Source organism: Lactuca sativa, chromosome 1 (assembly GCF_002870075.4).
Source record: "Lactuca sativa cultivar Salinas chromosome 1, Lsat_Salinas_v11, whole genome shotgun sequence".
Lineage (NCBI taxonomy): Eukaryota > Viridiplantae > Streptophyta > Magnoliopsida > Asterales > Asteraceae > Lactuca > Lactuca sativa.
Genome location: NC_056623.2, coordinates 175,524,298 through 175,538,818, shown reverse-complemented (window position 1 = coordinate 175,538,818; position 14,521 = coordinate 175,524,298). Strand labels below are relative to the sequence as shown.

General features: G+C 36.3%; 1 protein-coding gene across 1 annotated transcript; it reads left to right on the top strand.

Annotated features, from left to right (window-relative positions):
- The first annotated feature begins 1,112 nt into the window (after positions 1-1,112).
- Positions 1,113-5,359, top strand: LOC111893430 (uncharacterized). The gene is made up of 8 exons (XM_023889488.3): positions 1,113-1,581; positions 1,916-2,089; positions 2,312-2,404; positions 2,476-2,544; positions 2,835-3,041; positions 3,440-3,565; positions 4,100-4,278; positions 5,113-5,359. Exons 1-7 carry the CDS (start codon positions 1,321-1,323, stop codon positions 4,253-4,255), a joined length of 1,086 nt encoding a protein of 361 aa, XP_023745256.1. The 5' UTR covers positions 1,113-1,320; the 3' UTR covers positions 4,256-4,278; positions 5,113-5,359.
- Positions 5,360-14,521: the final 9,162 nt, after the last annotated feature.

Here is a 14,521-nt window from a genome sequence, read left to right as displayed (position 1 = left end):
AAGATAAGAACCAAACATAAAATTTTGACAAACCAGAGGATGATTTAGCCTGTGTTTGATTTGCATCTGACCGAGTCGGGTCAGACATTTTTGGCTGACTCGGTCAGCTAAAAGTGTTTGGTAAACCAATTTTGGGTGTCTGACTTAGAAAGCAACGTCTGACTCGATAAGAAATCTTGAATTAGCTGACTGAGAAAGGGAAAAACTTCTTCCAATTGTGCCTTTGTTCTACCGCTCATATTTCAGCCTCTTCTCATCAGGTATGCTTTCTGCAAAAAGCCATACCATTTTCTTCCTCTAAATCGATCACACTCCCATCAAATTCGCAGCTTCTCCTTCGACTTCGTCTTCTCCATCAAGCAAAAAAAGTTTATGATTTTCTTCCAACATCTTTTTTTTCCTACTTGTTAAAAAAAGTTTCTCCTAGCCTTTGATTGATGCTTTAATCGTCTGTCACTTGAAGAAACAAAACAAAATGAACCAGGAGTGTTCCTTTTTTAGATACTCATCCTTAAGGTTGATATGAATTGTTGCACTTTAAGTGTTCGTCAAAATGCCTCAATGAAATTTCCATCTTTTTGTGCTTTGTTGAAGTTGTTTTCATTTAATTTATACGTTTTATATCCATGGAAAAGTTTCTTGTACAACCTATGCTTTCATGTGTTTGTAAAATCGTTAATAGGCTTTAATTATATAATTAATTATAGGTTTTAGCTTACTAAAATTTATTAAAACAATAATTTAGGTAAATATCATATTTTGAAAGTTTTTGAAGAATATATATAATATTAACTTAAAATTATAATAGGGGTATAATGGTAACTTAATAAAAACGAATATTTAAAATAGTTGTATAGAATAGAAGGGTAAAATGATCATTTTGCATAGGTGATCATATTCAGTCAGATATACAATCAAAAAACATGGTTTTTTACTCCGTCAGAATTTATTATTCAGACATATCTTTCCCAGACAACACTTTCTTTCTAGGCAGCAACTATCAAACGCCTTAGTAAATTGTTTTATTTTTTATGATCATCCTAATACTCTGTCGTTGCGAAAAAAAAGAATATATACCAAAAGAAGAAAGAAAGGCCATTATTGAAAGTCAAGGCCTCAAGGGGAAGGAAGGTCACAAGATACTAAAGTGGGCACGCACGCAAGAGGTGCCGTAAAAATAAATTCTCCCGCCATCATCCAAAAATATACATAAACACCACCATAATCATCATTTCTTTCTTGGATCTCGAGTATCTACCATTTTTTTTTTTTTCATTCTCTCTAAGTTTCTAAGAAGAAAAATAAGTAAAAATCAGGCAAATGGAGTTACCGGTGATCGATCTGGAACCGTATTTGGATGTAGTGTCTGGCAAATATTGCGGCGATGAAGTCTTAAATCCCCAACTGAAGACGGCTTGCTCGGAGGTTAGTCGAACCCTAAAAGAAACAGGAGCTTTGCTCGTCAAAGATCCCCGATGTTCTGCTCAAGATAACGATCGGTTTATCGATATGATGGAGAAGTATTTCGAACAGCCTGATGAGTTTAAACGTCTCCAAGAGCGTCCTCACCTCCATTATCAGGTTTTTTCATATACCGATTCCCAGTGAACCTAGTGTTACGGATTGTGTTTGAATTGCATTGATCGATCGATAAATCCGAGGAATTTTGGGGGTTTAACAAAAAAATATGTAAAATCAAGTTACTTACATGCTCAATTATTTGTTTTTATTCGTCCTTCCGATCAGAAAAGGAGGACGCAGATGCGAAAATAATAGTTGTTCAAGTTTAGAATCCAGTGATGTTACTTGAATCTTAAGTGTGGTTTACCTGGAAAATGAAATTGTCATGTTGAATCGTAATTAGGCAAACTGGGTTTTGAAAGAAAATATAATTTGGAGTTTGTGAAAATTACAGGTCGGTGTGACACCAGAAGGAATTGAAGTTCCTCGTAGTTTGGTTGATGGTGAAATGCAAAACAAGCTGAGATCATTGCCTAAAGAGTCTCAGCCGTTGACCCCATCAGGTCCAGATCCTAAGTGGCGATACATGTGGAGAGTTGGTCCTCGACCATCAACTACTCGCTTTCAGGTTTAGCAGACTTCTCCTTAAACTCGCGCTTTTAGTTCAAGATTCCCAAAGGGATTGGAATGTGGGGAGATGAATGGAATCAAATTCCGTTTGAATCCATGTTTCATCGTTCCAAGGATGGGGGGTGAAGGAATTGAATTTCATTCTCGGTCCCTTAAAAGACCAAAGTGTCATTACAAAATCTTTCACTTCCAAAATCATTGATGACTTTTGTTGATGTAGGAACTGAACTCGGAGCCGGTTATACCTGAAGGTTTCCTCGAATGGAAAGAGACCATGGATTCTTGGGGTTCCAAAATGATATCTGCTATAGAGGTGAAGTAGTGACTTTGCATCATAATTTCTTGAATGTTACAGGATATAATTCAAAAATTCAATTTCCTCAGGCTGTTGCTGAAATGGCAGCAATTGGTTTTGGCCTACCAAAGGATGCATTCACTGCTCTAATGAAGAATGTGAGTGTTTATTTTATCTTTTCTGTTTGGTGAAAATCATCAAATGACAATCTCATTATATATATATATATATATATATATATATATATCGGTTAATGAAGTTGCAAAAACCCAGATATTCTTATGATTTTGTTTTTTTTAGGGTTAGGTCATTGTCTAAGTCATTGTACTTGTAAAAAAGGTTCCACTCAGGTCACTTTTTATCTTGGACACGTGACACATAAATAAGTAAATGGTTAAGGTCATAGAAAAGTTTGTTGATGTTTGAATTATATGTTTCTGGATTGCAGGGTCCACATCTTCTTGCTCCAACAGGGAGTAACCTTGAACGCCATGGGAAAGAGGGTACTGTGTTTGCAGGGTATCATTATGACCTTAATTTTTTAACCATTCATGGTAGAAGTAGATTCCCTGGTCTTAGTATTTGGCTAAGGAATGGGAAGAAAGTAGAAGTCAAGGTTCCAGTTGGTTGTCTACTTATTCAGACAGGAAAGCAGGTAAACAAATACCAATCTACTTCTTTACCTAAAAATGCCTCACTTTTTATCTTTTATAATGGAGATATGAATCTGCTTTCTCAGTAGCAATTTCACCTTTGCTTTATTATACCAACCCACTTTCATTTCATTCTACTTTAAATACTCTACCCAGTTATAGCAATGTTATAATTTACAAAGCAATTTTCACTTTTTTTTTTTTTTGAAAGTACAATGCTATAATTGGGTAGGCTGTTCACCTTTATAAAAGAATTGAAGTAAGTAGGATGTACATTGCTACTTCTTGCATTTAACCTCTTAGCTTTTTGGTTTATGAAAATGAAATGTAAATAAAATCTACAGCAGCCTTTCCTGATGCCAAAAAAGTAATGTTATTTATATCTTTTTTGAATTATCAGATAGAATGGTTGACTGCTGGAGACTGTATAGCCGGTATGCATGAAGTTGTGGTAACTAACAGAACACTTGAGTCAATTAAAGTTGCATCACAAGAAAATCGAAGCCTCTGGAGAGTATCATCAACAGTAAGTGCATCAGTTTTTAGGCTGTTAATCACAATCTATACTTTTCTTTTTTTACTTTATACACTGCTGTTTAATTATACTTACTCACTTATTTATCAAGAAAAATAAATTTCACACTCATCAGAACCCAAGTAAGATTAGTTATTTTTAGAATATAAACTTGTTATTTATATATAAACATCAATTGTTTTTCAAAAAAATGTCATAAAAAACTATGAATAACAATTAGTTATATTACAATTTTTTTTTAATTTCATTCTATCTGACAAAAAAGCAGTTTTTTTTTTTTTTTTTTTTTCATTCCATTCTACCTAAATGTATCAGCATTGTGACATCTATTTATAAACTGAAAAGTCAACGTGTACTTTTTTTTTTTTGCTTTATGCAGAAAGAATGACTTAATAGAGTAATCAACTCGTACCTTTTTACAAACTTATCATTATTTTCTTGATCGACTTAATTAAAAAAAAAAGAAACATGGGGTTGTTGGTGAGTTTTAGGGTTAACATTGGGTCTACTTTTATTTTTTGGTAGTTATTTTCTCATATAGCATCAGATGCTGTGCTGAAGCCCCTGGGACACTTTGCACAGTCACCCCTTGCCGACAAGTATCCACCCATTTGTGCTGGAGAGTTTGTAGAACAAGAACTTTCTGTCATTAATCTTAAAGGAAACAGAGGAGAGCTTTAGAAAAAGCCTTTTCATGAAAAAAGGTACATGTACAAGTACATCCCATAAACAAGAATTATTTTTTATTTCATTAAAAGTAACTTGGAAATCAAGACTCACAAGTAAGTCAATGGGAAAAAAGTTGGCATTTTTTGTCCCACCCGAAAAATATCAACATAGTTCCAATTACAATTTCTTTGTGAGATAAGTAAGTTAACAAACATTGTGGGAACCAAAAGGTTAATATGAACATATATATTTCCATGGCATGTGAATGCGTCACAGAATATGAGTTTAGCAACCGTTTCCATAAGAGTATAAGGCATAATAAGCATGCCAACAATGGTGAGGCTTAGGAATGACATGGATCCTGCATGAGTAGAAAGAAAGAATGGCTATAAATGGGATGGGTGTTATTATAAAATAATAAAAATACAAGTAGAAAAAGATGGAAAAGAAACAAGTGGCAGTGGTGGTGGTTGTGGTGGTGCTGGGAGTGATGGTACAGGGGAGTGCAGGGTTCCCTTGTGGCAGCACATTTTTCTCAGCATTGGTGCAACTGATCCCATGTCGGGCGTCGGTTGCACCATTTAGCCCCATTCCTCCAAATGACGCCTGTTGCACCGCCCTCAGGGTCCTCGGCCAACCCTGTCTTTGTGTGCTTGTCAATGGCCCCCCCATCTCCGGCGTTGATCGTTCCATGGCCATGCAACTTCCTGAAAAGTGCAACGTCAACTTCGGTCCATGTATGACTATGATATGATGTTAATAAAATTAAAATCTATCTATTCCTATATTTTAAAACTTACTCTGCTCAGTTTCATTGTCTCATAGATAGACTAGTAGTGTAACTAAGAAACGATTGTTTGTGTTGCCAGGTGAATTGGTGAAGGAGGAAGTCAGGACGTAGAGACTCGAATACAATGGAATAAAGCAAAGCCCGGTGGTTTCCTGCTAAATAAATCAAGTCTTATGATCCAAGCCTCTTGTTTTAGTTTCTTTTAGTTTTTCTTATATTTAGATTTTAAATTCCCTCTGTTTCTACTATTTGTATTAAAAATGTTTCAGTGCGACTGCTTTAATTATATTATATATAAAAACTAAACCAGCATAACATTATCTTTACGTATACAAGTATTTGAATATTAAATAATATTCCTTATTTACACCTATGCATTCACGGTTATACTAAATGGTAAACATGTTTCAAAATGATTCTAGGAAAAAGCACAATTTTCTTGTTTTTGAAAAAAAAGAGTCGCCATATACAGTTCTTCTATGACTTGATCATGACCAACAATTTCTTATTCAAATTTTGTATTGCTGAGATGTATATTTAGTCGTTTAATCGTTATTTGAAGTCATGTATCAAGTTAAATTTTAACTACCACTTTATTTTACACCCTCTTTAAATTTTAAAACTTCTACATTACAACTTAGAGATTGAGGGTAATTAAATGTTAAAAGTTGTTTTAACATTATAACTTACACTCCGTTCCCGAGTTCAATTTAACGAGAAAAAGGAAAGGAAATGGGTGGAAATGAGAAGAAAATGAAAGAAATTGGTGTTCACAAGTTTCATTAAAGGAAAGAAGTGGAGAGAAATGGAAGGATCATTTTCCCTCCTATCTTTCCTTCCGATTTGGGAGGATTTGGAAGGAAAGAAGAAAATGATTAACTTTCCTTCCACTTCTCTCCAACTCGGGAACACAAAAGAAAATTTTGTTTTCCTTTCCTTTCTCTTCTTTTCTCTCGTGACATTCTTTTCTCTTCTTTTCTTTTCTTTTGATAAACTCAGGAATGGGGTGTTAGAGATCGAGGTGATCCCATTACGAGAAGTTGATCAAATGTTACAAATCATTCAACCTTACAAATGTGAAGGTTAACGGAGACACCACCCCTTTCAAGTCCTACCAATAGATTCGATAAAATTTTTAGAACAAGTCAGACTTTGACAGCAAGTATCCTAAACAACAAAGTCAAAACATGACTTTGACTTGAGCACACACTCTTCCAAACACTATACTAACTTTATTTTTGAACAACAAATCTAATTTACTCTTGAATCCGTTCATGTCCTAGACAGAACTTGAACTTTCAACCTTAAAGAAAGAAGATAACACCTAATATCATTAGCCTAGAAACCCTTTGGTACACTATACTACTAGAGGACAAAACACAAACCTCCATTTGCTTTTTCATATATCGAAACATTTTTATATGTTCGATATCGGGTTTCTTGATTTGTGAACTCAAATAAAATAACAGACTTAATTGACCATCATGTCAATGTTGTCTAGGAACGACCATATACTTACATCTATTCGATTCATCGAGGACCCATACCGATATCACACTCCAACAAGTATGTACGTTCATCATAAGCTTCACATCATATCATATACTATTCTTTATAACTGTCTTACTCAGAACATTGTTTAACTACTTCAAGTGTCTCGACTCACTTAAAAGCGTTATACATAACCCAACACCTCTCTCTCTCTCTCTCTCTCTCTCTCTCTATATATATATATATATATATATATATATATATATATATATATATTGTGTAGGTATACGGACCAATAAGAATTCATGAAAAAAATAAAACAGTAATAAAATAAATAAAGGTAGTATTGTAATCTCTTTTAAAGATAAAGTAACTTCCACAATTACTCCCCTATACTCAGGCTAATTACATTGACTTCTTCTGACCATAACTTTCTCGCGGTATTAATCTAAAAACTATAGGCCACAACACAAAGACACCCGCTACACATTACTCTTCTTGAAATCTAATGCCCTAAACCTAACACACTTCAATCGGAGATTAAAAAACCCGAAGAAACCTTTCCTAGGATACAATTCAACAAGTCGATAAGAATTGGTGGAAGATGTCACACCCCCAAACCAAGGATGGCGGAAACGTCCGGGGGGTGGAGGACTTCATGTAGTATCACAACAACGAGTATAATAGTGCTCAAAGTAAATACAACCATCATAAATATAATTGAAAAAGTTACACCAAAGTATATGTTTACATGATTCAAATCAATTACATTATGATGACAAAATGAACTGTTTGACGATTCAACGTCCCATCCTCAAAATGTTGTTGGTTTTCCTGTTTCACTGATTTCCTGAGAATACAAGTTGTTTGAAAAAGTGTCAACACAAAGGTTGGTGAGTTCATAAGAGATTTCGTTAGAGAAGTAAACCGTTTTCCTTGTAAAAGCGATAGAGTATGTATCCAGAAAATCCAATATTTTCTTTATAAAAGTTATGTGGTCCTAAATCCCAGGACCGAGAAATAACAAGTATTTGCCATATGTAAAGATATAAAAGTGGTTTTAAATCGGCATAAAACCCTTTTTGATTTGAAGGAAAGTCTCGTAATGAATGATATGTAGTCTTAAATACCAAGACCGAAAGTGTATAGTAATATCCGTACTTATTGATATAAAAAGTGATTTTAAATCGACATAAAACCCCCTTTGATTTATAAAAAGTCCCGTAAACTTTATGCGTTGTTATCTCCCTATGTGAGTCACTATAACCATACTATGACTAGAGGTAACCTGCACAACGTCTTTCAGACGCACTGATCCTATGACTCTTGTCACTCGCAGACCTGCCGGTCCGGCTGTAGCTAGCAGCGAGGTGTGGGATGTCAACCCCAATATAGATCTATACACAATTATCACGCTCTCCCTACAAGAGATTTTGGTTATAACTTACAGGAATTTGGATCCCGTACTCGGACGTACGGGGAGAGAATGTCTCACAACCTGAGTTAACAAGTTTACGTGTAGTGTGAGTGAGTGTAGAACCTTTTTCTGTGGGAATAAGACTTTCCAAAATGTGTTTGTTGTGATAATGGAAACATAAACCATACCTATTATAGTTTATCAAAACGTTTAAATGTAATAGTTAAAATTTTGTTTACTATGTTTAACTACTGTATTTGTGAGGGTAAAAACCCTTTTGTTTACCGATATGTATATATACCTTTTTCTAAAGTGAAGCAACATGCATCATATCAACAAATTAATTACCACACTTATGTAGGTAAAAAATCCATTTGTATTATGATGTATGACTATATACTAAGATAAAATGTCATCTATTTGTAAGAACATATTTTCACATAAAGATATACACCTTGCTCAACATGTTACAAGGTGAAATGAAATTGTTAGCATTTTTCTGTTGTTAACATTTTGATTTACTGTTCTTAGAAAATTTATAGACAAATCATCAAAGGTCCAAATCGAAATCCATAAATTCTGAGAGTTTGGGAAATGAGTCTAGTTTGTTCATAATTTTTATTATGAATTTTAATGACCTCCAACTTGTATGAAAAAGTCCATAATCACAGACTGATCCGGATTGATGTTTGAAATGATATGCAGTTTTGTAAAAATCACCATAAATCGTAGAAAAATCGTGTGGAGATGTGAAAGTAGTCATTTTAAAGCTAAGAACTGGAACTACTTGCACCTAAAACAGTTTTGAAAACTAAAATGTTTAAGTTGCCCAAAACAGTCCGTGAATGGAGTTCAACGTTTCTGATGAAAGCTGTTAGAAAAGTTTAGTTATGTTCTTGGTGTTTTAACTTGTATCCCCCCCCCCCCCCCCTAAAAACTTAAGAAAACATAAAAATATAGGGGTATGAGCTCACCTTATGTGATTTCAGTAGATGAATGTTGGAGAAAGGAAGTGTTCAACTCAAGAACACTTGAAGATGCCTTGAAGATTTTCGAGAATATAAGATCAAAGTGATGGAGTTTGTGTAAGCAATCGATGATTTGAGTAGAATGAAGTGTAATAATCACAAGGAGGATAAATTATACTTACCAAGAGTAGAAGAAAAGCTTGATTATCAGCCTTGGATCTCGAATTTTAGAGAGAGAAAATGAGAGAAAATGAAGTTTGTTCTTGATGGAAGAATGAGAGGAAATGGAAGAAATGTGAGGAGAGAGGAGGGTTTTCTAACCCTTGACCAAGTGGGTGGCTGAAAAATGGTGGGAAAAGTACCATAAAATGACTAGTTATGGGTTGATGGTGAATAGTGACATGGAGTGGGTATGGGAGTGGTTGCTTGTGTCATAGAATAAAGAAAAGTCAACACTCAACCTTTGTACTTCACCCACTCTTCATGGATAAGGTTTTATCCCCCAAAACGTGATTAATTAATAAATATGGGGCCTTATATGTTAAAATAAAGTTTTGGGTGAAAATCCCGCGTTAAAATAACTAAAAACGGGCCTAAAACGCAAAACTAGTCGAAAACCGGGTGAAAAAGAGCTTCCTGCGAGGCCTCTCGGTCCTAGGCCGAGGTTCGGTCCGAAGGGACCTTCGCTTCTGACAAGTTCGCTTCTGATGCCTTCGCTTCTGACAAGTTTGCTTCTGATGCCTTTGCTTCTGAAAAGTTCGCTTCTGATGCCTTCGCTTCTGATGCATTCCCTTCTGACAAGTTCGGTTCCTTAGAGGGGTTTCGGGTCCTTAAGAGGGTTCGGCTCCTTAAGAGGGGTTTCGGGTCCTTAAGTCTATTTTATCCGTTTTTACCCCGTTTTAAGCGGTTTTTGACCTGATTAAGGGTCGGGATGGCCCGAAAGATTATAAAAACTTTAAGGAACTTTTGAGAGAGATTTGGGAGAGATTTCACATTCTTGGAGAGATTTCACATACAAAAAGAGATTTGGGAGAGATTTGACATACATGGAGAGATTTTGATGAGATTTCACATACTTGGGGAGATTTCTCATATGGAGAGAGATTTGGGAGAGATTCCTCATTCTTGGAGAGATTTGACATACGTGGAGAGATTTGGGAGAGATTTCACATACTTGGAGAGATTTCTCATATGGAGAGAGATTTGGGAGAGATTTGACATACGTGGAGGGATTTGGGAGATATTTCACATACTTGGGGAGATTTCTCATATGGAGAGAGATTTGGGAGAGATTCCTCATTCTTGGAGAGATTTAGGAGAGATTCTAGATAAAGAGAGATGGAGTGAAAACGACTGAGAGAGAGGTTTCGTGTGTGACATTTGTGAGTGTTTGGATCCGCAACGCAAGGTCCGTAAGTCCCGTTAAGCCATGTTCAAGAACCTTACACACTCCCGATGAGTATGCAACATTGTTTTCTTATTAGCATAGCGAGTTGTATAGCAATTACCTAACGTAAGTCCTAGTACACAAAGGTTAATTGAGTCAATCGGTTTGACCTGTTGACTTTAGTTGATTTTGACTTGACTGGAATTTGACGGTTGTCACAGAAGATATTTGCATCACCACCGCCATCGACATCAGTTGCATGAAAATCACCATCATCATTAGTGGCATGAAAATTACCATCTTAGAGCCCATTGAGCAATCTTTTCTCATCAAAATTATTTTGAAAACAAAAACTAGCGATTCAAATTAAATATCGTGTGAATCATGTATCTTTTAGCCTAAAGTGATTTTTAAATAATTCCTAATTTTTTGGGAGTTTTACTTCCAATTTAATTTAATCAGATTTCATCTTGAGACGTTCAACATTGGTCAATGAGGTTTCAAATTAATATAAGGATTTGATATTTTTCTAGGTTTTCTCTTAATGTTTCATCCTAGGTTTTATGTTTAATTAGATTTCATATTATATATATATATATATATATATATATATATATATATATATATATATATATATATGGCTAGGTTAAAGTGTTTTTTACATTTATTGTATGCTAGAATGCACCAATAGGAATTTAGTAAAATTATATTATTATTTAATTAAATAATGATAGATATTAAATGGTTTCCATAATTGTATGTATATTAAATGATATTCATAATTATAATTTTCTCTTTATGGAAATTAATTAAATTCGTCATTAATGTCAACAATAACGTTTTTTCAGAATGAATTCGTATCTAGGTTTTTATGTCAACAATAACATTATTCCAGGACTCACTCACTTAAAATACAATAAAGCTGTATGGAATATGAAGAACGAGGGTGTATTCTAGTAGAATATACTCTTGTTATCCTAGAATACTCTCTTATTATTTTATATATGAATTCATTCTGAAAGAATATTATTATTGACATTAATGACGAATTAAATTAGTTTCCATAAAAAGAAATTATAAATATGGATATCATTTAATATACATTTAATGTTTACTCAATTTTTATTGGTGCATTCTAGCACACAATAGATGTGAAAAACATTTGAACCTACCTCTCTCTCTCTCTCTCTCTCTATATATATATATATATATATATATATATATATATATATATATATATATATATATATATATATATATATATATATATATATATATATAGAGACATGTTAACGTATCCCACTAGGAATACGTTAAAGATAACAAAACCGCTATCTTTAAAATGACCTAGCTAACGGTCGCGATCCGTCCTAGTGCCAGACCCGGACCCTCAGCCTCGCGCTAGGATCCTTATGCTTGGCGCCCTCGCACCCATGTCCAATTCCTGATGACAATCTCCGGTCCATAAGAAGCCAAAACACAACTGGTAGTTCCCAGAGCGAAAAGTGTAGTGCTTATGGCGCTGTCCTCTCTCTCTCTCTCTATATATATATATATATATACACACACACATGTTAACGTATCCCACTAGGAATACGTTAAAGACAACAAAAACGCTATCTTTAAAACGAAATAGCTAACGGTTGCGATCCGTCCTAGTGCCAGACCCAGACCCTCAGCCTCACGCTAGAACCCTTATGCTTGGCGCCCTCGCACGCAGGTCCAATTCCTGACGACAATCTTCGGTCCATAATAAGCCAAAACACAACTGGTAGTTCCCAGAGCGACAAGTGTAGCGCTTATGGCGCTGTCCTCTATTTATTCTGCATAAAAAGTAGATGACCACTTGTGGGGCACGATCCACCCATGGGACTCTTCCATGTCCTATCGGCCCAGACAGGACAAAGGACACCGTTGGGATCATGTGCATCGAACAACCCCAGACAGGACAAAGGACACCGTTGGGATCATGTGCATCGAACAACATGTATAAAGGACCCTTATTCTCTAGAAGAATGGTTCGTCTTCTCTCTATCCAAAACCCTAATCACCTTATTCTCAAACACATACTAATTAGACTGTTAGAGCTTCGTCCCGGGACCACCTCCCGGACGTCGACTGACGTTATCTCTTCATTGCTGTGATTACATGACTCTACTCAACATGAATCATTTAGTGACAATGTTAAGTCTAAAGCTTATATCACAACATTTGGCACCATCCGGGCGTATACTCATAGTTATACAACCTTGATACGAGTCTAGATGTCGGCGATGATGGGAAAGGGAGCTATAGCGTCCGGTGGAGGAGAAACAAGTCCACTAAGATCCATGTTGTCGCTTGATGGCACACAAGCATCTGTGTTAGAGGGACATGCTTCCATACAAACGCCAACAACACAAGAACCAGGTTCCACAAAGGAAACCATAGCGGTAGCAATAACTGCCTTATGACGCCCGCCACCCATCACAACAGAGAATCTAGTTACAACCATGACTACAGCGCCTCAGATAATGGTGACCCAATAGTCACAACTATCGACTCAGCAGTCGCAACCACCAGTTTCTCAACCGCAATTGCTGCTATAACAGGCGGGGAGGAACACTTGGTCCACAGGAACCATACTGTCTTCTGCACAACACCCAATGTCGAACTATCAGTTCTCTCCCTTAGCGGGCATGTCACACATTCCGCTCTTCGCTCAGCAACCTCTGATGTTCAACACTTACTTCCAGCAGTTGCATGGATCAATTCCCCAACTACCACCATTGCAGGAGTCCAACCCTCGCATGTGTAACATCCCAAAATTCAAGACCAAAAAAATTCATTTTTAATAAAGTGGTTCATAAAACAATTTATAAGAAAACATCATCAAGTAATTTATTTCGTAAAAACTGTAGATCACGTGTTTCAAAACCATATCATCAAATAGTAACAATGTTATAGTACAAATCCCAAGAATCTCATGTGCGGAAAATCATGTGTGTGATGTGCTGCTACCGTGCTGGACTGCTGACTCCTTTCCCTTTGAAGAAGAAGGACCTAAAACAAAAACTGAAAACCTTAAGCACAAAGCTTAGTGAGTTCCCCCATCATACCACATACCATATAACATACATACTGTCTAACATATCCGGATACTGATCTATCCTTTCAGTCTTTTTCAACCGATAACTACCTAGCGTATCAGGGTGCTGTCTTACCCCTTCGGTCCTATCGACCGGTACCTAGCCTAGCATATCAAGGTGTTGCCATACCCCTTCGGTCCTTTAGACGGGTACCTTGCCTAGCATATTAGGGTGTTGGCCTACCCCTTCGGTCCTTTCAACCGGTACCGGGGACTATTTCACTACCTACTCTACCACATAACATCCTAGTGCATAAATATATAATCATATACCGCCTAGCTTATCTGGGTGCTGGCATAACCCTTCGGCCCTATCAACCGGTACTGGGATCTACCCTATCCCTCCTATCACATATCACATAACATCATAGCATACTAGCACGCAATCATAACAGATAGCAACATACCAAATAATTATCACAAAGACAATCATCTCTACTATAACTCTTACTAGTGGGCCGATCTTGGTGCCTTAGACCCATTTCTACTGGAAGATAACTCACCTCAATGTCGTACAGTAGTTGAACTGTCCTCGGCCTTGAAATCAGCTTTCCTCAAACTCCTACAGTTAACATATCTTTTAATTACTCGTTCATACTCATAACCCCTTTAAGGGTCAACTCTGGTCAATGGTCAAGTCAAAGGTCAACACTTCTGGTCAAAGTCAACCTTCTGGTCCAAGTCAACATTCTAGTTGACTCAACTCGCTGAGTTAGTCAGTCAACTCGTCGAGTCCCATGATTCAGAGAATCGAGACTTTCCGTTTGAACTCGTCGAGTCCTTCCTTGGACTCGTCGAGTTCTCCTTCATACAAGTCGAGACATTTGCTATCAACTTGCCGAGTTCATCCTTGGAATCATTGAGTTCTTTGATCTTCAAGTCCATAAACACGTCCAAATCGCTGAGTCATCTTCTAGACTCAACAAGTTTGCTCAGTAACAGAAAAGGTTGGGGAACAACGACCCAACTCGCTGAGTCCTAAGAACGGCTCGTCGAGTCTCTCGAAGTCTAATTCCATACAACTGATTTTAGTTGGGATTAATGCATCCAAAACATAGATCTGGCCTTCCAGGGTCGATATAACACGTAAAGTTACAA

What these genes read in the sequence shown, in the direction of transcription:
- LOC111893430 (XM_023889488.3), top strand. Translation starts at nt 1,321, where the DNA reads ATGGAGTTACCGGTGATCGATCTGGAACCGTATTTGGATGTAGTGTCT. An exon ending in GTCCTCACCTCCATTATCAG is followed by an intron (nt 1,582 to 1,915) that starts GTTTTTTCATAT and finishes TGAAAATTACAG; the next exon opens with GTCGGTGTGACACCAGAAGG. An exon ending in TCACTGCTCTAATGAAGAAT is followed by an intron (nt 2,545 to 2,834) that starts GTGAGTGTTTAT and finishes TCTGGATTGCAG; the next exon opens with GGTCCACATCTTCTTGCTCC.